General features: G+C 37.1%; 1 protein-coding gene across 3 annotated transcripts in view; it reads left to right on the top strand.

Annotated features, from left to right (window-relative positions):
• Positions 1–243: 243 nt before the first annotated feature.
• Positions 244–24823, top strand: part of LOC150085281 (complement C2-like) — a 110535-nt gene continuing 85955 nt past the window's right edge. For all 3 annotated transcript variants that reach the window (XM_090373966.1, XM_090373967.1, XM_090373965.1), the window contains exons 1-9: positions 244–377; positions 3613–3789; positions 5171–5344; positions 15845–15925; positions 16068–16232; positions 20204–20319; positions 21359–21536; positions 21626–21781; positions 24081–24295. In XM_090373966.1, coding sequence (XP_090230092.1) covers positions 308–377; positions 3613–3789; positions 5171–5344; positions 15845–15925; positions 16068–16232; positions 20204–20319; positions 21359–21536; positions 21626–21781; positions 24081–24295 — 1332 coding nt within the window. In that variant the 5' untranslated portion in view covers positions 244–307. The remainder of the gene's footprint in view (positions 378–3612; positions 3790–5170; positions 5345–15844; positions 15926–16067; positions 16233–20203; positions 20320–21358; positions 21537–21625; positions 21782–24080; positions 24296–24823) is intronic.

Raw genomic sequence — 24823 nt, 5'->3', positions numbered from 1 at the left:
TTAATTAAAAAAAAAAAAAAAGAAAAGTGAGAAAGGACTTTATAACAACCCTATATTTCCGAAAACCCGGTCACCTTAATCTATTCTACGCACTATCATAAACGCAGTCACTACTGACGGGCAGCGTTTCAAAGAAATTAGATTATCACAAGGAATACTTCACTTCCGTTTGAATAGGATGTTGCAAAAGAAGGTATAATATTCAAGTAGGAAGTGGCAGAGTATGAAACGATAACCAGTGGCCTTAGCGAGACAAACAAGTGAAAATAAGGATCATTTTGGCACTGAGCAATAACACATTTCAAACATGGCGTTAAATGCAGTCGGATTTTCAAATGTTTATTTAAGTTTGTATTTAATAACATCTCTTGCATTCGGTAAGTTTCAAATTTAAATTCTATTCAGTCTGCATACATTTTTGCGGAATGCATATTTGATTTGAAAAAACTGTAAACTGTTGTAGGTTAATTTGTGACTTTTTAGTTAATTTGGGACTAATGCTTGCTGACAGAGTCGAAGAATTGCTTTGAGTATGAGTTGCGTGGGTTTGTATAATAAAAACGGATAATTATTTTCCTCAGCGCAGTAGAGAATTTAATTTGGAATTTGAATTAGTGTCAATAATAAATGAAATATTAATAAATGAATAATAATAATAATAATACATCTTTACAAGCTCCCGAGTGCTCAAAATGAAAATAAATTGCTAGGGATTTTTCTTATTGCCAATGAACCTCCAATTTTATGTTTTTAAAATGCTTAAAAAAATATAGAAAAATGAAGAAAAATATAAAATTGAGGAAATTAAAAAATATATAATATATATATACAACTAAATAAATAAAATTAAAAATAATGAATATAAATTAAATTATGTATTTACATAAAAATAAATAAATAAAAAATATTTTTTTTTCGGTTATGTCATTTAAAATTTGTGTATTTCAAATATATTTTAATTCAAATGGCATACGATGAGAGATAACCATTCAAAAATGGTAGGAGAACCCCTGGGTATGAACAAGGTTGGTCGGTGGAAAGAAGGCTCTGGCCACAGTCTGCAGCATTTTCTTTTAATGGAAGGTCATTCCAGTAAATGGAATGACCTTCGAGATACATTAGTATAGGCAAAGTACAGTACCGCAGTTCTTGATAAAATGTCGTTGCCATTAACCTCTGCGCACGCAGCTAAGTGAATGATGACATCCTCGACCTGGATCATGAGTGAATCAGTTCCTTCGGGAGAATACTGGAAATTTGTGATTTTATTTTCCTTACCGGAAATCTTGGGATTTTCATCATATTAATCAATACGATTTAGATGGATGAGATATTGATACCACATGGCCTTAGATGCCTCTCCGTATGTCAGAAAACAACTCAAGTTCGGTGATAAATATGATGTATTTTTCTGTATTTACAAGAAAAAAAGTTAACATTGTTCTCATGGGATTTTTATTGTGACTCTCAGAAACAAATAAAATCACAAAAAAACTTGTAAAATCGGGGATTGCAAAACCAAAAATTCCCTGTATATCATTTTTAAAAATAAATTACCAAAAAGCACAAACCTTGCTTATGAAAACTATCCCCATTCAGTCCTGGTCAAATCCAAGCACTGCTAATCTCGTCAGATATTGAAATTTTGGCTTCTATACAACACCGGTCAACGTATCGAATACATTAAAAACCAAAGCTTTGTAAATCGAGCAGCACAGGATAACTTGCAAAGGTTTAAGAGTCAAATAGGATAATCTTCAAAAGCTTTTCATTTTTTTAAAAAGTATTCCTCGTGCTAATACAGTGTTATTTTTTCAATTGTTCTAGCATATTCTGATGATTCAGTCCTGAAGTCGTAGTTTATCTGGCAATTCTGCAATTGTGTCTGGCGATTAACTGACACTGGAATCGAGTAATGACTGATATATCTGATAACCAAAGAGATATTTGGATAAGAAAGTTTTGCACTTCTACAGAAATGATAGCAATACTGACCTATTAAATAATAATTATATTTACATTGGTTAATTATTAAAAATTAAATTATAAAACTTGAATACAACTCGAATATCTTTTAAGCTTGAACAATATTTGAAGGATAATTACTTTTTTTTTGGATTTTAAAAATACTCATCTTTCATTAATTTAAGTGTATCATGCTGACGAGTGAAAAGTTTTATAATTTTTGTTCATTGGCTGGTTGTCCAGTTGGGAATTTGTGTTGTTACTGATTTGTTAAAGTTACGTTTCATCTGACTATAAAAATTTCATATTTTTAGTAATGCGGAAATACCATGAGTCCATGGGCCCATCCATTCCGGTTATCAACCATGCAGGCTGGTGTAATGGTGTAGAGCGTTTTCGTGGCGCACGTTGGGCTGCTTGGTACCAGTGGACCAACATTTAGATGCAGCAGGTTATCTGGAAATTGTTTCTGATCAGGCGCATCCTTTAATGGCTGCGGTATACCCATCTGCGAATGGGTTCTTCTATCAGTCAGAATAATGTGTTGTGTCACAATTCCAAAGTTGCGCAGAAATGGTTTCAGAAACAAGAGAGTGAATTCAGCCTACTGCCGTTCTAAATGCTAAGTTCTTATGGTGGCTCTCTGGCTCCATATCGGTGGTTGACATAGTGATCGAGGTGATCATTATTTGTTCCATATGCCACATTTCTTTGTTTAGGTTTGTGTGTTTTCTGATCTTTTCCTCGTATATTTTCTAGAGGATGTTGGGCAGTTACTAGATCTCAGTCCAAAAGAGCACGAGTAGAGATTCCTAATCATTCAATTTGCGACAACCTCTTCAAGGAAGATCTCTGTTCTGCATACAAAAAAAAAAAAAAAAAAAGAAGGCAATCCGAATTATAGAGGTTTCTAAGTAGTGAACTTTTATTCTAAATATATGTCTATTTTACTTTTTTTTCTCTTTTTTTTTAACCACGATTGCGATAAACACAGAATGATAAACGTAAACGATTTGATTTAGATAAGCTGATCAAATGTAGGAACTGCGCATGCGCCAGTTCTATGGTTCTCATATGTAAGGAATGACAAACAAAATTATCTTTTATTTGTTTTTTTCTTTTATCTTTTATTTATTTATGAATTATTTTTAGGCTACATATATATAAACCCTTTAAAAACCTCATAACTTTCTATTTGATTTAAAATATAGAGCAAGGTCTATATTTGAAATATAGGCCTTGCTGAATTAGAATTTCCTAAACAAAAATGCTTTCATGTGCTGCCATCTAGTGCTACATATCTAAAACACCTCAAAATACTGAGACATATCTCAAACAATATTAATAAATATAAAAATGAAACAACACATAAACTACATGATAATAAACTACATAAACATCATAATAATAGAAATTATAATTACTTGCAATTAATTAAAATTAATATTAACTGTAATTATAATTAACTTTATAATTATAATTAAGTGATATCTAATTCAAATTGAAATAATATATTATTATGAATATTATTATATAATAAAATAAGTATTGATAAAGTCTTTATGGAAATGTCTCTTAACTGTATAAACTTATTTTTTTTTCTGTAAAAATTTCATCAGTTAATTTCTTTATTTATTTTTTGTGTAGGACAAAACTGCCCACCTCTTCCGCTTTTGGATTTTGAAAATGGCAAAATAATAAAATATAATCGCCATAAACTGAGGTTTGCATGTAACAAAGGATTTTATCTAGTAGGTCCCAAAGAATTAAGATGTAAGAAAGGTTCCTGGTCTGATGATCGAATACCCGAGTGTACAGCTACAGGTAAGATCAATAGTTATTTATTTTTTTATTTTTATTTGACTGCAGGATGTTAATCATAGCGTGACAGACAAAGATATTCAAAACATGGCGTCATTACTGTGAACACAGAGTTTTAGATAATACATTTTTTTTTTTTTTATCTTCATTAATCGTAAGAAGTGCTGCCATCTAGTGAATACTTTACAAAAGTACACTAAATTGGCGCTTGTTGTTAAGTCTGATTACTAAAATTGGTCTAGGAATTCTCTGACTCTCTTACAGGTGTTCAGGATCGCAGCTTTCTGGAGTTCATGTAAGTGTTCTCTGGGAGGCCTATTGATGCTAAGTTCTTATGGAGGCTCTTTGGCACCATGTTGGTGGTTGATATAGTGATCGGGTGATCATTACTTGTTCCATATGCCAAATTTCTTTGACTTCCTGTCTTAGGTCTGTGTGCTTCCTAATCTTTTCCTCGTATGTTTTCTGGGGGTTGCTGGTGTTGGGCGCTACTACGACGATCAGGTAGGTAGCCAATTCCTTCCTGTCGATGAGGGTTATGTCTAGTCTATTATCCCGTACAATATTATCCGTTATTATAGCTCGGTCCTAGAACAGTCTGTGAGTAGAGGTTTTTAATACGGCCCAGGGTTCATATTTGTAATGCGTTACGCTTTCTTTGATCAACTGGTATTTTTGCGCTAGCTTCTGATGTGTTATCCTGGCGACTTGGTCGTGTCTGTGAGTGTACTCCGTTTGGGTGATCACCATGCATCTCGATTTGATGTGCTGAATTGTTTCTAAGACCACGTGGCATCGTCGACATCTACCATCTGTCACTCCAGGGTCCTTGGTGATGCATTTTCTGTAGTTTCTGGTGTTGATTACCCGGTCTTGGATGGCGAGCATGAATCCTTCGGAGAAGAACGTCCCGCTCATGAGCCATGCATTGGAAGCCATTTTATCTCTGTGGTCTTGATGTAGGTCATTGTAGTGTCAGCCATAGATTGTCATCTTCGCCCATCTTTCTAGCTTCATTTGTGCCGTCTGGGCGGAAGGGGACTCCTCGCTTAGGTTGAGTGAGGCATGCTGCTCGTCTATCTTCTTTATGGCAGTACGGCGCAGTGCTGTAATCCTCCAGGTTTGCTATCGCTTCCTTCTGTTTCTCGATGAAGTCCATCAAACTCATTCCTCCTTTCTGCGCTATGGTTAGTCTCTCCACGGCTGACTTCGGGTGATACTGGCGGCTCTTGGTCATCATTATCCTTGTCTTTTCTCACGATGTCCTCCAGCTCGGTGTTAGTCCGAGTTATTATTATTAATTTATTATATTATTTATTTATGCTAATATACATATTAATTTATAATACATACACTAATGCATATGCATGTTTTTTGTATTTAGGGATCCGGTGTGATTCCCTACCCGACATCCCAAATGCAGATAAATGGGGTGACGAGACTGATGTGGGCGCCTCAGTGAAATATATCTGCCATCCTGGATATCGCATGTCTGGAGATGGAATACGTACCTGTTTGAGAACCAGGGGATGGAGTGGACTGACTCCTGTATGCCAAGGTAAGATTCATAAGTTACTATTGCAGAGAAACAGGAACACTAGAATATAATAACAATGCTCCCATCAACATAGTATGATGACTGCTCTGGAACTGATATCAGTTTCTCCTTGTAATAGGCCTGGTTTAATATTTGCTTTTATTTTGGACGTGGTGGTTTGATGACTTCTACTGGTACGACTGGAATTTCGCTACGAAGTCAGCTGTATATCAATGATTTTTTTTTAATATAAGTAATAATGCCATTAATTAAATTAGGGTCCGTATTCTCACACTTCTTTTTTCAGCTCTTCGCGCAGTGTTCGATGGTGAACCTTTTGGTCATCACTCAACAATTTTGGATCAAAATTTTGCTGACAATCAACGCATACTAAAGTTTTTGGTCAAAGGAGATTTCGAGTCCAACAACCATCTTGTCTTCCAGATGGTTAATCAGCGATTAGAACAAACCTCTTTCATTCATTTTCGAAACCGTTTCATCAATGCAATGCTTAAAACTTAGATCGACCTGAACGTTGATCATCTTCAGCGAATTCCCAAACGTTTTGGAAATGTTTCATTCAGTCCTAAACGAATGGCTTTCTGAACAAGCATCACCAAATGCAGTTTTTAAGATTTTGAGGATTTCCGCTCATTTTTCCGGTTCCTCACACAAAACTTCAGGCACACTTATTTTGCTTTCGTATCCATTACGATTCCGACAAAAGCCTAAAATGCATCTGAATGCGCTGCTCATTACTGATTTCGTGAAGCTGCAAGCAATTCGAACTAGTAATGTGGTAACCCCTCCCCTACGATCGTCTATCATCTTGGCCCTCTTCACCGCTTTAAGACTTTGTAATAAACAAAGTTTCAAACTTTTGATCGGACTTCGTATGTATGAGGTTTGGATATTGATTCAAAATAATCACCACCTGATTGAATAAATTTATTACACTGTTCTAAACGTTTCTGAAAAGAACCTGCGAGGCATCCAAAGATATGATGTTCAATTCGGCGTTTAAGTTTTTCTTTATGTCCTCAACGTCCTGAAACTTCTTTCCTTTGAGGGCAGTTTTCACCTTGGGAAAGAGTAAAAAATCCGCTGACGATCGGGAGGGTGGATGGTTGAGCTGTGCAGTGCCATGTTTCTTCACAACTATTTTAGAATGACTGGGGGCATTTTTGTACAACAAAAACCAGCTGCCTTTCTCTCGAAATTGTGGCCTCACTTGGAAAATGCGATTCAGTAGTCTTTGAAGCACCTGTACGTAGAACACAGCGTTGACTCTCTCTCTCTCCTTCAGGTACAGATTCCATGTGAATCACACCTTGCTTGTAGAAAAACATGATCAGCATCATCTTGATTCTGGATTTCTAAACGAAACCTTCTGGACTTTAGTAATGATTTTGAAGTCAACACCACTTCGTCTTTGGGTTGTAATCAACCACCCAAACGCTCCACCCCGTGACAATACAATCGAAGAAATTAGGATTGTTTTGATAAGTCTTGATAAACTCTTCGCAATGATGACACTGTTCGTTAGCTGTGCTCATCCGTGAGGGTGTGCGACACCAATTTTGCACCCACCTTCCTTTTTCCTACCTTCATGCAGAATTTGACGAATCGTCTCCTTGTTTATATCCAACTCATCAGTCATCGTTCTGAGGGTCAAACAGCGATCTCTTAGCACAATTTCCCGACCTCTTGCAACTCGTCCTCATTTCGAGAGGTTGACGGACGCCCACTTCTGGGTCATCGCGAGCATCCTCATTTCCATCTTTATAACCGTTTATACCATTCAAAGACATTGGTACGACTTAACACTTCATCACCATGACATTTAATACGTTTCTGTTGAAGAAGATTTTCCTAATTTAAATCAAAATTTGATATTCATTAGTTGCTCCATTGCAAAATCATGACACGCGACGTTAGCGCTGCTAACGAAAGTGGTTGTTACTTGCAAACTGTCAGCCTAATGGACAATCCCTGTAAACCATCATTTGGAGGAAGTTTGAGTAGAACATACTACTTCCCTTTATTTTCAAACTCTAGCCTACAGGTCAGTAAGGCTCCTGGGGTTGATGGCATTTACCCTATAATTTTAAGGGAGGCGGCAAGGGAGTGCATTGAACCATCGAGGCTAATTATGAGAGCATCACTGGACTCGGGAGTGATTCCGTTGGATTGGAAAACTGCCAATGTATCTCCAATATATAAGAGTGGTTCTAAGAGTGAAGTGTGAAATTACCGGCCGGTTAGTCTAACTTCAGTAGCAGCGAAAATCATGGGGACTATTATCAAGGGTGGAATTCAGGATTGCTTAGATAGAAATGGAATTCTGAAGGATACTCAGCATGGTTTTGTAAAGGGAAAATCATGTTTAACTAATCTGTTTATCTGTTTTGACAGGGTCACTCAAGAGCTGGAGTCAGGGAATAATTTCAACGTTGCTTATTTGGATTTTAACAAAGCATTTGAGTCAGTCCCACATGAGCGATTACTTTATAAGCTGGAACAGGTTGGAATCACAGGGAAAATCCTTAGATGGATAGCAGTGTGGCTTCAGGGCAGGAGGCAGAGGGTTGTGATAAATAGTTATTTCTCAGATTGGGTTGAAGTAAGAAGTGGGGTTCCCCAAGGATTAGTATTTGGACTACTGTTGTTTTCGATTTTCGTAAATGACATCGATGAAGGGATAGAGGGCGTGATGTCTAAATTTACACATGATGTAAAGATTGATAGAGTAGTTAATGATTGCCTCTAAGCAGAGCTTCTTCAGAATGACCTAGATAGACTTCAGAGATGATCAGAAAAATGGCAGCTACGCTTTAATCCAGCAAAGTATAAGGTATTGCACCTGGAGAACAGTAACCCCAAAATAATTTGTACACTTGGAGGAGTTGAACTAAAGCCGGTAGTGGAGGAAAGTGTCTTGGGTATTACGATACGATCAGATATGAAGTTCTCCGAGCATTGTAGACTGGTTGCAAAGAGGGTCCATGGTGTCCTATCGATGATTTATCGAACAATCGCTAGTAGAGATAAGGACGTCATGATTCCAGTATATAAGGCTATTGTTAGACCACACTTGGAATACTGTGTTCAAGTATGATGACCGCACCTAAAGAAAGACATATTGTTCTTCTTGAAAGGGTACAGAGATGGGTAATTCGCCTGGTGAGATCGGCAAAAGGGCGTCCATATTATGAAAGACTGCGAATGTGAGTTGCAGAGCTTGGAAAATGAATGAGGACGAAATTTTCACGGTTATAAATGATTCTAGAACCAGGGGCCATAATTTCAAGTTACGGGGGAAGAGATGTTTAGACTGGATTGCAGGAAGTTTTATTTTAGCCAGCGAGTTATAAATTACTGGAATAAATTACCGACATGGGTGGTAGAGGCTGACAGTCTGGGGAAATTCAAAAGTCAGCTGGATAATTACCTAAGGGAGGAAAGAAATGCATAGGTTGTCCATTTCCTTTTCTCTTATAAATTTTTATTATTATATATTTTTTAAAATTTTCTTCTTATTATTATTGTTTTTATTCTTATTATTTTATTTATTTATTTTTTGGCTGGTGCAGCATAAGCCATAGGCTTTCTTGCACCATGTGGCCATTACTAATACTCATACTAAATACTAAAACTCATCGAACATGACCGCAACCGCACCTGTCTGGGGACTTTATTACCACACCTCGTATATATTGCTCATATAACGTATGACTCGTTGTTTTGAAAGAGATTTTTCATCTCCTGACGAGCTTCAATAACCGGGAAACAGCTTTTAGGACGATGTTCCGCTTTATCCGACTACACATCGTTTGGGAAATTCTTATATTGCTCCAGAAGTGTGTTTAAATTCGATTATTATTCTTTTAAAAAAATGAGAAAAGATTTGCATTTGGACAACTGAAATACTCTTCTTAACCTGCAGCCTTTTAGATGGAAGTTTTTAAAAGAAACGCTTTAGATGTGGAAGAACATGGTTAAACTAACAACAACAACAACAGTCTCTGTAATCTTCAGATTTGAATAAGTGATAAGTCATCGACATTTCCGAGCAATTTGCATAACTCCTGTTGTTGTTAGACAATGCTGACAGATTAAAAATTAAGCAATTTGTTCTCGGGCTATGGAGGAATGTAGAATAAAACTTCTGATTGAAGCACAGAAAAAAGAAATGTCCAAATTCTATCAAGAAAGAAAACGCTACATTGACAAGTGTAAAGTAATTCACGAGACCTTTTTTTCTATCAAAGTGCCTCAAGAGGATCGTAAATTTCTGTCACGAAGACAGGTCTTCTCTTCTTTCCTTCTGTCAAAGCAAATACATTCGCTTGGGTCTAGTTTTCAGCCCCACGGCTCTAAGATAAATCTGCACATCTTGTAACTTCCAGAACATGCTTCTTGTTATTGGGACATTCGATAAATAATTTATTATTGCCCCTCTGGGTGATTTTGCTGCAGAGAATCGTGAGTTTCTTTGCAAGACTTTTCGTTATTGAAACAAAATTCTGCTGTAAAGGTCATCATTTGCTGGTTGCGGGGATCGCTGTGCGAGTGTAAACCATTTTTCTGTTATGGAGAAAGGAAGGGAGGCACGTCTAACGAAATTTAAAATTACAAAAGTGAGCAATGGTTCTAACTGTCCAAAAGTATAAAAAATCTCTCGAAAAATCTGTTCGATCTGACTGAAAGTATCTTTTAACAATGTTGAGCGAATCTGCTGACATCTAGTGACAATATGGGTAAACAACTTGAGCTTCGAATTTCTCTAGTATTTTAAATTTCAAATAAAAACAGATTTTAAAAAAAATCTGGACGGTAAGTATGTAGTTTCTTTGATTGCAATTTCTTCTATGATCAGTTTAGCCCATTTTATATACTATAATAACACCAAATTCACAGAAGAAGTAACGAGGCATTTCATCCAGGCTGTGTGCAAGGTGTCGTACAATCTGGTGGTGGGCGAGTACTTCTTTGAGGATGTTTTAACTGTTAAGAATTGGGTCCCCTCTACTTGAAATACCAACCAGATTGAATCAGGCTGTCTGTCTATAAAATATGCTAGACAATCAGGTTGTACTTTCTGCTGAACGTTTGAGGGATTCAACACTCGTCTATTCCAAGATGACAATTCTCGGTTCACAGGGCTTCCACTGTTTAAAAATGACACGAGGAACACGAGGGAATAATAGGGCATTTAAATTAGCCAAGGAAGTCGGTAGATTCAAGTCCTTTAGAGAACGTATGGGACTATCTTGAGCAGAAAGTGAAAATACAAGAACAGCATCCACGAAATATGAATAAATTACGGGCTAATGTTGATGTGAACTCTTTAAAGAGTATAGTTGAATCCCTGTCAACTAGAATTTATGAAGAAATCTGTGATAAAGGAAGTATTATATTATTAATTGAAAACCGACATAAGTGACTAATTGTTTTAGTCACTTATGTACCATCATTTTTGTTGCCATAGCAAGGGGATTTCGTAAACATTTGTGCAGTCTCTTGTATACAAACGAAAGAAGGCATTTTGGCGGGGCTTCCATCTCTCTCTAATTCATAAAGATGTTCAAACAGGATTGAGAGGGAAAAGAAAAACAGATTCAATTCTGTTAAGGGCAGGAGAAACCATACCATTAGAAGCCATGCTGTCTTCTAATGTACGGCCTACGCACATGCAGACTGATTGAGATTTATTAGTAAGTCTGAGCCTATACGTATGGGCAGAAGATTTCTGGCACACTACACAATATTTGATGAAGGGTGTTGGAATACTTTATTTCTTCACGAGGGGTGTTACAACCTATAGTACTTAGCACCGTGTGTGGATTGAAGCATTAAAGAAGCCAATTAAGAACAGTACCCATGGAAGTATCTATAGAAAAGGCATGCAGCACAAACAGATAGAGAGGAGAGAGAAACTCTATTAGAGAAGAGTCATTAATTAACCTAACTGCCCTCTTTTGAATGGAACCTAGAAGCCTGAGAGAGGTTTGGGGGACACCACATCAGATGTGGAAACAATATTTGCGATGTACTTACTCCAAGAGAGTTTAGAAGTCAGGGTAAGAAGTTAGAAGTCTTATCTAGAAATCAGAGTGTCATTGAAGATAAGCACAGGAGCCGAAGAATCCTTTTAGTGAGATATAAAACAGTACTCAGTTTTAGAAGGGTTGAAATCAACTAAGTTATCTTTGCCGTACTGGAGAATTACCTGGAGATCAGCATTTAAGGAACTGGTAGTAGGTATTCAGGAAGTTATACCTGTTTGAGTAGGGCAAGGTCTCTCAAACTGGAAGGTGGAATGCAATATACTGTCATCAACAAAACTATGGATAGGATTTCCGGTCAGTGGAAGAAGGTCATTAAATATACAAGAAGAAAAGAGTGGGAGAAAGAACTGAACCTTGGGGAACACCCGAATTAGTGGAGAAGTTAGAAGATAGAGAGCCATCCTATTACCAGCAGTGAACGGTCGGAGAGAAAATTGGATACCCAATTACAAAAAAACAGTTGTCTAACTATAAGATGGAAGCTTATTTAAAAAACCTTTATGCCAAACACGATCAAATGCCTTTGAAATGTCAAGAGCAACTGCTTGAGTTTCACCAAACTTTTCATTTGAATTTATCTATAGATGAGTAACATGAGTCATTATAACACTAGTGCATCGACACTGACTGAATCTATATTGGCGATCATTGATCAGATGGAGGGTTTCCAGTTAGTTAAGGACTTGGCGATTAATTGACTTCTTTATTACTTTAGAAAAAGTAGGAGTAAGTGCAATGGGACGATAATTGGATGGGAGGGATTTGTAATCCTTTTTAGAAACTGGCTGGATATGAGCAAATTTTCAAGCAGAAAGGAAAACACCTGTAGAATAAGTAAGTGAAAAAAAGGCAACACAGAACAAGAATAAGTTCAGGTACACAAGTTTTGAGAACAAGTGGAGAAATACCATCAGGACCTGGAGCTTTCTTAGCATCAAGATTGTTCAACATCATTCTGACAATCTTTTAATGGAAGACCGCAGGAGGCATTGAATGGCGTGTACTGGGGATTGAATGAGGTGGTTTACCAAGGTGGTTTACCAAAATGCTTGATTACCATTTGGAAAAATTTTCTACTCTTAGCTGGTTCGAAATCTAGTTTGGACTGATTAATAACTGCTATACAATTGTTGCGAGATTTGGTGTAGGCAGAAAATGAACTTGGAGATTTGGATGCAAGCCAAATACGATACGCAACATTCTTGTCTTGAACAGACTTAGCACATTTATTGGAAAACCAAAGTTTAGATAAAGGACAAGATTTTAAGGTGGAGTGTGGAATCTGAGCAAACGTTGACATCAGAAGATTTGAAAGAGTAATCTGACCAAGGAAAAGAAGAAAAGAAATCTCACAGATCATCCCATTCTTGCATTATTTTAATGTTATACATCACGAGGTTGAGATTGACTACGAGAGAAATATTCTATTGGAAAAGACACCATCACCTAGTTGTGATCTGAGGTGCCTAGAGGATCACTCACCTCGACCATGTGCTTAGAAGGGTTTTTCTGAGAAAAAGATCAAGCGTGTTGTTGGCTGTGTGGTATGGTTGTCTGGTATTCTGGTAGGTAAATGAATATGTGCGAGGTCATTAGTAATTTTAAAAGCCTCAGCATCTCGACCAGCTGGGTATGTGTGACTAGAAAACTAGTCTAGAAAACTAGAAAACAACTCTAGCCAGCTGGAGTTGTGAACATTAAAATCACAAACGAAAATTACCTCACTGTTAGGAAAGTTGGACTGGAGAAAGTCAAGTTTCAAAGAAAGGAAGTCAAAGAGTTCCAAGTGAATTGTGGAGTTGGGAGAACGATAGAGGCAGCAGATGAATTTCACAGAATATGATAGAGAGAGATTTTAAGGCAGAAAAGTGGAGATTCCAATTACTGAATCTCTGATAGGGAATATCAGAGTGTTGTTTTTATTGTAGTTGGGTTTTAGGAGCTATAGCGACTAAGGCCATATTGCTCCATGTGTACCGTCTGTAAATTTTGTGTGTTCTGCGGTCGATTTTCTGTTTGCTGGACGAAAATGCTGAGTTTCCGAGGAAAAAACCATGATACCCTCACCTGAGAGCGACTAACTGCCACGGTGTGAAAAAGACTCATAAAAGTTCCTCAACTCATCGACGGCATTCGAACTCGGGTCTTTTCCACCCAGTGTGGAGAGGAGGGCGATCCAACTAAGTGTGCTACCCACAAGGATACATCAGAGTGCACACATGCACAAGTACGACCTTTGAAACGAAAGGAATCATGCAGTGAATAATTCCGACAACTGAGATGTGCAGTGGTTGAATCAACCGATAATTGTGGTTCTGTCAGAAAAAAGTACGTGGGGTTTGGTAGACTGTAAATGGAAATGAACATTATTGAGATTGGATCTGAGACCACGTATATTTGTGAAATGACGAGGAAGTGTTTGGGGGCTTTAGGTCTTTTCTCATATAAGTTTGCTTTATTAGTTTAACAATTCATGATGTATTTAGTAGGAAGGAAAGGTGGGGAAGACATGCTGTATGAAATAATGAAATTTTTGGATATGGTATGTACACGGCAAGAATATACCCCGCTCCTTGATGTAACGTAGTTTCGACAATATGCCAGCATACACATTACTTAGATTTCCTTCGGTCGCATCTGGTAGAGTACAGGCAGCGACATTATACACTAACTGATCCGAAAGCCTCCTAGAGGTTTACGTAGGTTCGGTCCAGTGGACTATTTAGCAGCCGGCCTGTGAACACCATTTTAAGGCTGTACCCTCGAAATGTAAGGAAGATTGGATCTCGCCATGATGTCCATCATAACCTCAAAGGACATCAGTCCTACTCCATGATGGAAGAGATGGGTGGTTGCCGGAGCTTTGCTCTGGAGACTAAACATGGATTCTACCACTTCAAGCCTTCAATAAGCAAAGTGGTGGTATGCACCGGTTGATGAAAGTCACCTACCACTTATTACTGCCTGGTAACACAGAGGGGCGACCTTTCTCCGTGTGGTATGGACGTTAAACCTCGATCCCTGCTTACGTAGGTTCGCACCAAAGTGGTCACCTTCTGTATACCAGCTGCTGTATTTCAGGACTTGCACATGGGGGTTATACCCCGAGTTACTCAGTCCCACCACCGTGAAGGTACAAGTAGAGGATTTGGCTCGCATAGACGGACTGGACTTCGCCGAAATTAGGTCCATTTGACTTGAATGTCACCTTAACATCAGTTGCATCAACGTTTTAGATTTCCAGGTAACAAACCCAGCTTGACATATTGGTCTGTGACAGCCTCAAGGGCCTAAAGTGCTGTACATTGTTTTTAACTTTTTGCTAGATCCGGTAAATTCATTGCTATGTGGGACGATGATGCATATTCACAAAGTAAACGCTACCATTTTTCCGTCAACCATATTTAACGTATCGCGCCATGTACTCCATGAAATCCCACCATGCAACATATAAACAGAAACCGGCGTTAATACAAAAGATGAAAGAAACTGCCAAGTTATTCTCACTGATCTCGAAGACTACATTGCTGTGTGGGAAACAGCCCCGGTGCATTACACATATCGTGGTTTCTCCTGTCCTTAACAGAGAATAAATCTGAGTCCCCCCACCCCCACCAACTTTAAAATCCTTACAGGAAGCGCCCGGAGAAAGTCTCTATCGATCTTAACTTCCGCTGGCACAGTCATGCTACGGAGGTAGTGATCCTTTCTAGAATTTTATCTCTGCTCGGAGAGTTTGTATCCACATGATCGGAAAATCCTCCCAACTTTTAATAATACGCGTTCCAGAACCTCTTTTATATATTTGGCAGGAACAAGTGATCTGTAACCATCTATTCTCGGACTCACACACAACATGTAATATGAAACTACAAGATATTTGAAATACTAGTAGAACCTAGTACAGAAACAGTCATCCACAGTTTTCTTCACATTCAATAATGCCACAGATTTGTTTTTGTGTCTTAAAGGTTCTTCAAACTAGTGAAATGTAATTAATTCCTCTAGCTCGAATAATCCGCAGAATGGATGAAAAACTCGTAAAATGGGATTACATAAATGCTATATTCATACGCATACCGGAGCTTGAAAAGATTTGATATAAAATTGAATACTTTCATGCAAAAGGCAGGCATACGAGTACGAGTAAAAACTTGAAAACTTTTCTATTTCCCGGACTGACAGTGTCAAGAACCTTAGAATCTATTGGATCATGGACTTCTGTAATGTGACCTGTTTTTCATAATTCTTATACAACCCCTATAAATGTCCCTTATGCTTATCCGCAGCTTCTCTCTGTCTCCTAATTTCATCATTATTCTATGGTACACCACCATACCAAAGTTTGTCCAGCTTCATCGCAAGCTGTACGAGTTACACCACGTTTTCTGTGTTCTGTTAATTTTGTCGAGCAGTGTATAATCACTCTGTTTCTTATTTACTTATGCAGATGAAAAAGAAATACTTCTGAATACGGCCACTCGATTTGAGAAGAATTTTGTTGAAGACATGGGGGACTTCTCAAACGACAGTAAGTACTCTAAAATATGTCCGTAGTATCAACCAATTTAAATTTTTATTGACTAAGTTTTCTACAAATCAAATTGTAAGAAAGTCGAATTCCAAATTTAAGCAAACAGAAAATTTGCATTCTATTGTTTTATATTTTATAGGTCGAAGGACTCGTATTCTGGATGATGACTCCTTGAGAAATGGGTTAGAGTTGCTGTTTCTTGTAGATACTTCCAGTAGCGTAGATCCATTTGATTTCAAGCATAGTATGGATTTTCTTAAATTCATTTTGGATGAACTGGGAGTGAAAAATGGAGACAACTTTCGTAAGTTGAAGAACAGATGGTGGTTGAAGGCTTATAAGTAGATCATAATAATAACAGAGAATTGATGGATTAAGAATAGGAGAATTACGTTTATCATTAATTTTTTGTTCAATGTTCAAAAAAATATATAAATTAACGAATTTTTCCTCTTGTTTCAGGGCGCTAAAATTTTTGTTTCACGCTTGGAGTTAAGATATGCTGTATTCGTAGTAAAACAGTGATTTACATTGAACTAAATGGAGTTTTTGCTAATCTCAAGGTACACCACAGTACCGAGACACTTTTGGGATCAATGGCGTAGAAGAATTCTTAAAGAGGGTGGGGGTTAGATTTTTTCCGAGAGTAAGTCATTCTTTATGCAACTCTACCAGGCATTGGGCAAAATTGCCTGGAAGATTCGCCCAATGCTAATGTTTGCCAACACAAACATTGGGCAAAAAAGAAAACGAATCTTTATTTGCTATCGGATTGGGCCATCTTTGTTTCGAATAACAGCAAACGTGCGGCGAGACATGGATTTTATAAGGTGTTTGGTCAAATTGTAACCATTCTTCCAACAAAATATCGCGCAGGTGGAACAAAGTTGAAGAAATAGGACTTCGTTTCAGAGCTCTCTCCAGCACACCCCACATATTTTAAGTTGGATTGAGATCAGATGAATGTAGAAGCTAGGGAAGATGGTAGAAATCCGTGTGATGTTCTCTGAACCATTCTTTCACGATCCACTGTTGCACTGTCATCCATAAAGTGGTCAGCACCTTCGGTATAAAAGTGAAACATTACAGGGTGGAGTAGATCCAATACAAATTTCAGGTACTCCCTGGATGACATTCAGCATTCGGTATCAACGGACTCAGCCCATGGCAACAAAACATTCCCCATACCATGATACTACCTCCAAATGTTTTGGTTGTCTTAACAAGGCAAGCAAGGTCCATTGCTATCTGAGGTTCTCGTCATACTATCCGCCTACCATCAATGCAAAACAAAGTGTATCGTGATTCTTCTGACCACATGCCTTTCTTAAATTGTTTCGATGTCCAATCATGATGTTCTCGGCACCACTGCAAGAGGATTTTTCTCTGAAACAAGAGGCTTCCGAATAGGAAGGCCACTGCCAATACCGAATTTATTTAATTCCCTGTGCACGGTACTGGTTGAAATAAGGCAGTTCTGGGCTTGGTAGAATTCAGATGTCATTTTCTGCACACTGGATGTCCTATTTTCCCGTACAGCCCTCCTTAGAGTACGACAGCGTCGCTGTTGAAGTATTATTTTTATGCCACATTTACGCTTTTGAGATGTGGAAGAACCGTTTGCTTTCCACTCATTAAAACCTTTGAGATGGATGCTTTGAGAAACAAGTTATATCTTTCGTTTCTTGTATCGTGACTCCTGCAACTTCCAACGTCAGTACAACTTCTAAGTGTTGTTAGCTAGCGATAACACTTTCCTTTCTTACCTTCAGGGACATTATTATTATATCCTTTACCTTTTGTTTCATCTCCCAGAGCTGGCAAAGACTTCGCCTCAGTTGAAACGTAACATTTGATAGTCTTTAGCTATGCTCTAGTTAACCGTAAAATGTATCAGAATGCCATTTACAAAAGTTGATAATTAGTAATTTTAATTAGCTTTTTATTACGTTTTCATTCATTGAAAAAAAATCCCAGCTTTCCAACCACTTCTGTATTCAAGTTAATATTAAACAAAATCATAAATGAAGTTACATTTCATTGTAATTTACAATTTATCACAACGTTGGCCTCGAATCTTACATCTACAAAGATAAACCGTATATTATTTTCAAACTTTCAACCAGGAATCGAATTTATGATATTTAACAAAATTTTAATGAGTTAATATTTTTAAATACGAAACTAAGTGAGAAAGTAAGTATTACGAAACTAAGTAAGTATTGCGTCTGCGCAAAATGGCTGACATTGTAAATCAGGGTATATTCTTTTTGCTTATATACACAACTTTGTATAAATTGCAGTATTTTAGAGAAAACTGGGTTCTGCCTCTGGTGAAGAAAGACAGATTGCGAAGTATATTCCAGCAAAGAAAAAACACTTAAGTTACAGCTTAGTGCGAAGTCGAATCAGGCTGTTTGCATCTACTTACCACATTATCGATCGGGTTCTGTTTGTTCGGAAGCTGTTTATGGAACGCGATAGTCATGTAAATTGTGCACAAGTAACCCAGTTTTACGTCTTTGGTAACATTTACAGAGAAATAACAGCATTATCTACAACCTTTGTGTAACAACTTGCTTACAAATACAATGAAAGTATTCTTTATTTCAACAAATGCATTTCCTACTAACCGCCTGTGGCCAATCTTTCCTGAAACTGTAGATTGTGAGGAATAATCTTCAAAAATTATTGTAAAAGTGAGCATTTTATATACATTTTCTTTAGTTGGAATTTAATTTAGATTTTTAAGATATTTAAAACAAATATTAAATTTAAAAGAGATGTCGATGAAGAAGAGTAGTCTCATAGTATCTGCATTCATTGAAGGCTACTTTGCGACTACCAGACACCATGCTATAACTTGTACTTGTGTCAGCGTATTTTTGAACATCTCTTCTGCCATCTACCGGCATTTCACCGAAACTCGAGTGGTTGTACGATGGCACTGACATTTGAAGAAATTGAAAAATCTGCGAATTCTATCTTTTTTATTATCGGCCTCTGTTGATTTTGGAAGCTTGAAGCCGTTTGATGAATTAAGTTTATGCAAATTACTGATATGGCAGTTGACAATCTTTGGAATTCAATAAATCCTTACAGCTACTCATATTGACTACTACTCGACAAAGCATGTGAGAATTTGTTTCTTATGTCATGAACAGTCTGAAACTCAAGGCGCTCATTGAAAAACTGTTTATAATAAGGAAATTTTCACCATTTTGAAGACAGGTGATTTGATTATTTATTTTTAAAAATTATATTGAAAACCGGCTCAACAATTATAATTAAAAATTAGAAATTTATAGTCTATTTATATCCTGGGACTGGATACAATTTTGAAACATTATATATATTATTTAGAATTATTAAATTTATGAATTATTAAACAATTAACGTATTCTAAATTTTCTATATACTGTACTTTTTAAATTTGTTCGTAATGTATGTAATTTTTGAAGGATCGAACAGCAGCACACCCCACTTAAATTGGCCCTTTTGCATTCCTAACCTTAATCAAAAAATAAAAATAAAATAATAATAACTTGAGCAGTTAGAGAAGTTTAATTATATGTCACGTGTGAAAGCGTTATTGTGGATAAATAATGATTCCATTTCCACCGATGATCGCTACTTTTTTCCCACTTAGTATATATGAAAAAAATAAATAAAAATGATTTAGCAATAGTTTTGTTTTTGATTTATTTTAGATTTAGTACTGAAGTTCTTGGAAGAGATTCAAAACAGGCGTGTCAGCTTATTTATTTATTTTTTTATTGTCACAGTGAATAGAATTCCTCCTTCGACTGATTCTCGCACGGGAGAGGTCAAGAAGTTTAAAGGGCTTGCGAAACGGATATTTAGCTCCTCTTGGTCCATCAAAAGTCAAAGTGTGAGCTCAAAGTGACAAGAACCCCTACAATCTTTCATTTAAAAGAAATCACAAACAAGATTTCTGCCCAAAAAAGGTGTTTTTTAAAAAAGTTTGTTGCTGGTCGAGAAAAAGGAAGTGGCCTTCTTAACACTCTAATATCCTCAGAGGATTTGCAACAGAGAAATCGGATTTTTTTTCTTTCTCTTTTCTTTCAGTCTTATATTAAATGATAATGAAAATAATTTTAAACAGTTGATTAATGGCGCATCGCAATCTAGTGTTTAAATCTAACGATTTGAAGCCCTACCTGAACTTTTCTTATTCATGAAAAAGTTCTTTATACAAAATACAAAGATTCATACTTTTTAGTTAAACTTGCTGATGGCTTTTGCTTATTGTAGGAGGAACTCGAGTAGCGCTCATTACGTTTTCTGATAAAGCAGAACTGGTTTTTAACGTGGATGATGCAAATATTGACAGTGTCGAAACGGCTAAAGACCAGCTGGACAAATTGCAGGTTAGTTTTTGTGCATCTCCTTAGTTTTATAATATAAAATGTAGGTAGGGCAATACTGTTGATTTGAATATTGGTTATCCTTCTTCACAACCCGTTCCCTCGGCTTTGCATTAATTAAAGCAGTATTACCTTGTCGAGAGATTTGTAGGACTGTTTGAAGTATTCCAAGAATGATGGAAAAGAACCTGGAGGTTCTTCGTTTGAAAAAGGGCTATACCAAGGCAACTCGTTGTGCAGGTGAAGTGCCTGTATATGATATAAGTGTTATTTATTTAAAGAAAATGCTTTGATTTATTTATATTTTCAGTTATTGTTATTTTATATTAAAATGATTGGTTTTTCTTGGGTATTATAAACAGAGATTATCTGAAGTGACAATATCAGATTATTTAGGATAAAAGATAAAAGAGAGTTCCATAAATAAATGTCATAGATCTACAGAAATGGACACTTCTTACCAGTACAACGAGTTGCCTCGATATTGCACTATTAAAAATATTATTTCAAATACAAATATAATTACAAATACTTTCTATTAATGCCTATTTTTGAGAAAATAGCAAAAATCTTATGATCAGTACTTTATTAGGCGCCTTAGCGCCTATTGTTTCCACCATGTTCGTCCGTCCGCATGTAACAACTCGTCTCCCAGTGGGCAGCTTTTGGTAAAATTTTATTTTAGGTCTTTTTAAAAAAATATATATGTTGAGTTATTCCAAATTGCATTAAAAAGGAGTAACAGAAATCCGACAATTATTTCTTCGTCCGTCCGTTTGTCAACATGTAATAAATCGACTCCTAATGGATGGATTTTCATAAAATTTTATATATTGGCCTTTCAAAAAAAAAAAAGATTTATTGATCAATCCCAAATTCAATTAAAATCGAGCCAACGGAAATCCGACCATTATCATTTCTTTGTCTGTCCGTCAGCATGTAATAACTCGACTTCTAGTGGATATTCATTAAATTTTATATCTGTTAGAGCTATTTGTCGAGCCTTTTAAAATTTCATTAACTAAAAATTTTTTTTTTAAAGCTTAAAGGTGGAGGCACCAACTTGGATGCAGCCTTTCAAATAATCTTCAGCAGTGTAAACCAAATTCTTCGAAAAGATGCCAAACGTGCACTTTTTATAATTACTGATGGAGAAGCTAACATAGGGGTAACTGGCGAATCGCTCCAAGATATGGCTGCCGTTCTTAAGGACGTAACAGGTTAGTCATTCCCTATGAAATTATTAACAATATTGATTTCTATTGTTCATATATTCCTGGCGTTTACTCGAATGTTTTTACCTCACCAGGATATGAAATCTTCATGGTGGGTATAGGAAACGACGTGAATAAAAAATATTTAGAAGGAATAGCTTCGAACCCAGCTGCCAGCTACGTGTTTATTATCAACGAATATTCCGACTTCTCGAACATGATGTGGCTTATTAGAAATAAACCAACTCCACGTAAGTTCAACTACAGTGACAATAATTAATATTAATTAATTAATGTTAGTTAATGTAAACAATTATGAATACATTTTGAGCATTATTGGTTCCTCTCGAAGAGACGTGTTCTTAACTTACTTCATCAATGAATATTAGAAGAATTAATGTTATAATTTCAATGAAACTGGGAAAATTAACCAATAAACTCGAAAATCCACGAGATAAACATAAAAAAATTGGGTTTACTGCTTCTTAAGTACAATGACTACAAAATAAGCTCCAAATAACTAAAACGTCTTGCTCCACTTGGAAGTTTCAGATCCTCTTTGGGTTTTAACATACAGCGAGACATGTGTCACATTTCATACGTGTTCGTTTGAGGATCTTCGAAGAACCAAAGAGGATCTCCGAAATGTTGTCCAAATAGAGGAAGTTTTTCGGTTATTTGCAATTTATTTTGCAGTCTTTTCACCTGATCAATGATCGCCAATATGGATTCCGTCAGTGTCGATCCATTGGTGATGCACTGGCTTTTGTTACCCATCTATGGACAAATTCAATGGAAATCTTTGGTGAAATGCATGCAGTTTCTCCTGACAATTCAAAGGCTTTTGATCGTGTTTGGCATATTCTAAATAGGTTTCCATCTTATGGAATGCCAACTGTTTCTTGTAATTGGTTATCCAGATTTCTCTTTGGACCCTCACTGCGGGTGATGGAAGACGGTTCTCTGTGTTCTAACTTCTCCACTATTTCAAGTATTCCCAAGTTTCCGTTCTTTCTCCCACTTTTTCCCTCTTGTATATTAATGACCTTCTTCCACTAACGGAAATACTTATCCATAGTTTTGCTGATGATAGCACATTACATTCCACCTTCCAGCTTGAGAAACTTTGCCCTACACAAACAGCTTGGACTTCTCGAATATCCACTACCAATTCCTTAAATGCTGATCTCCAGTGGGACAAAGATAACTTCGTTGATTTAAATTTTTCTAAAGCTCAGTGCTGTCTTATATCTCGCAAAAAAGGATTCTTCTGCTTCTATGCTTATCTTCAACGACACTGAAAATTCCAGACAAGATCACATACTCTATTAGGGATTACACTAACTATTGCTTCCTCTACATCCAAAAAATTGGGTTTTCTCTTTCGTTCTCGGCGTTACTTTTCTTTCAAACAGCTGCTCACTCTGTAGAAATCGCAAATCCGCCCTACCATTGAACATTGTTCCCACATCGCGGCGTTGACCCCAAAACGTTTCTCAGGCTTCTAAATTCAATTCAGAAGAGGGCATTTAGGTTAATTAATGACTCCTCTCTAACAGAGTCTCTCCACTCTCTGTCTCATAGACGTTTCTGCTGTTTCTGCTGCATGCCTTTTCTTTAGATACTTCCATGATGGACACTGTTCTTCTGAATTGGCTTCTATAATTTCCCTCCTCTCTCTCTTCCAGACCAGTCAGTACATGTGCCCTGACCAATCAGTATTCTTTTACTGTCCAACTTCAAACTAACAAAACCAATTCTTCTTCTTCCTCATTTATTCCTTCAACTTCTGTTTTCTGGAAGGAGGAGAGAGTGAAAAAATAAAGAGAGGAAGGCAGGGAAACGAGAGAAAAAGAGAGGGGAGATAGAAGAGGGAGAGATTGAAGGAGAGAAGAGAGTGAAGGAAGAAGAGGTGGGGGAAGGGAGAGAGAGAGAGAGAGAATTGAAAAACTGAAAATGGAATCGAAATCAGGAGTCAGAGGTAATGAGTTTCAACCGAGATTAAATCAAAATGTTTTACTAAACTCAGATGTTTTAATCATCAGAGAATAGTCCAAAGTACAGATTTAGCGATGTCAATTACAAAGATCAGGTCCCTGTTTTTCTCTTTTCTCTCTCTCTCTATCTCTCTATTGCTTCCACAAACACTTGAATCTTCGTGTTTCGGCTTTTTGATTACTTTTCGTACACAGTGAAAGAAAGAGCAGGTGGAGTAAACTTTCTTTTTGAACTTGATTGATTGTTAGTTGCCCGGACGATTGATACAGGCGGAGCGAGATTTTTTTCCCATCCCCGCTCACAAAGAAATGCGCGTTCAAACAAAATGGTGGAGCTAACAACTGCCCTGGGAGGATTAATCATGCCGCTACTTTGTACAATACCCAGTACGACACAGAGAACGTAATACTCTTAATCCACGAACACCTACTTTCGTTCCTTTATTTGAAATGTAACGTCCCTCTGATAAGCTCACACAATTCGATTGAAAACCGTCAACGTGTTTATTCTCTGTATTTATGGTTAATTAAAACTTTCTTTCTAAATTTTCAGCTCCTCTTCCTGGTCCTGAGAAATGTGGTTTTCTCCCGAAGGAACCTCCACGCAAACAGCTTTGGCCGTGGGTGGTCGCAGTGTACGCGAAGATGCCCAGTAACTGGGCCCCCATGTCATTCTGCGCTGGCTCACTGATCTGCAGTGAATGGGTCCTCACAGCGGCTAGCTGCTTTTATACCAAACTTTCTGAAGATGGTGTTCTCGCTAAAGATGTAAGCTACTTGATTTTATAGTTGCCGAGTTATTATTTTGTTCATTATCATCCCCTTTTATATCGTTCTGTATACACTAGTCAAAACAATTAGTGGACCAGAGCATGTAGAAACTATGTTTGTGTAAATATGACGTAGTTGAAGCTAAGTTCCGGTCAATGTATGTCGGAAACCTTCAAAGAAACTTCAGAGAACAGCTATTGTGGCTTTTTGTCACAACGTACGGACAATGATTTTAATATGGTGCATGGCTCTCAGCAACCACCGATATATTTTGCGCCGTGATGCATCGATAAAATCAAGGAATTTTTTGACTGAAGAATTTTTGGGGTCCATATTGCTACAAAGGTTTGTACATTTCAGCTGTTTGGAGAAGTCTCAGCTACTGATGGCCCCAGCTGCGCACCCAGTACCTTCACACGCGGACTGTTGTGAAGAGAGCACACGAAACCATTTATGATATTCAATTATCCACATTCTTCTGGCCCTACGATTTTGAGACTCAAAAACACATCATGGTCTTCTCAC

This window comes from Mastigoproctus giganteus, chromosome 5, assembly GCF_048544385.1.
Source record: "Mastigoproctus giganteus isolate SK-2022 chromosome 5, ASM4854438v1, whole genome shotgun sequence".
NCBI lineage: Eukaryota > Metazoa > Arthropoda > Arachnida > Uropygi > Thelyphonidae > Mastigoproctus > Mastigoproctus giganteus.
The sequence above is the reverse complement of the archived record's forward strand: the minus strand, read 5'-3'. Positions and strand labels throughout refer to the sequence as shown.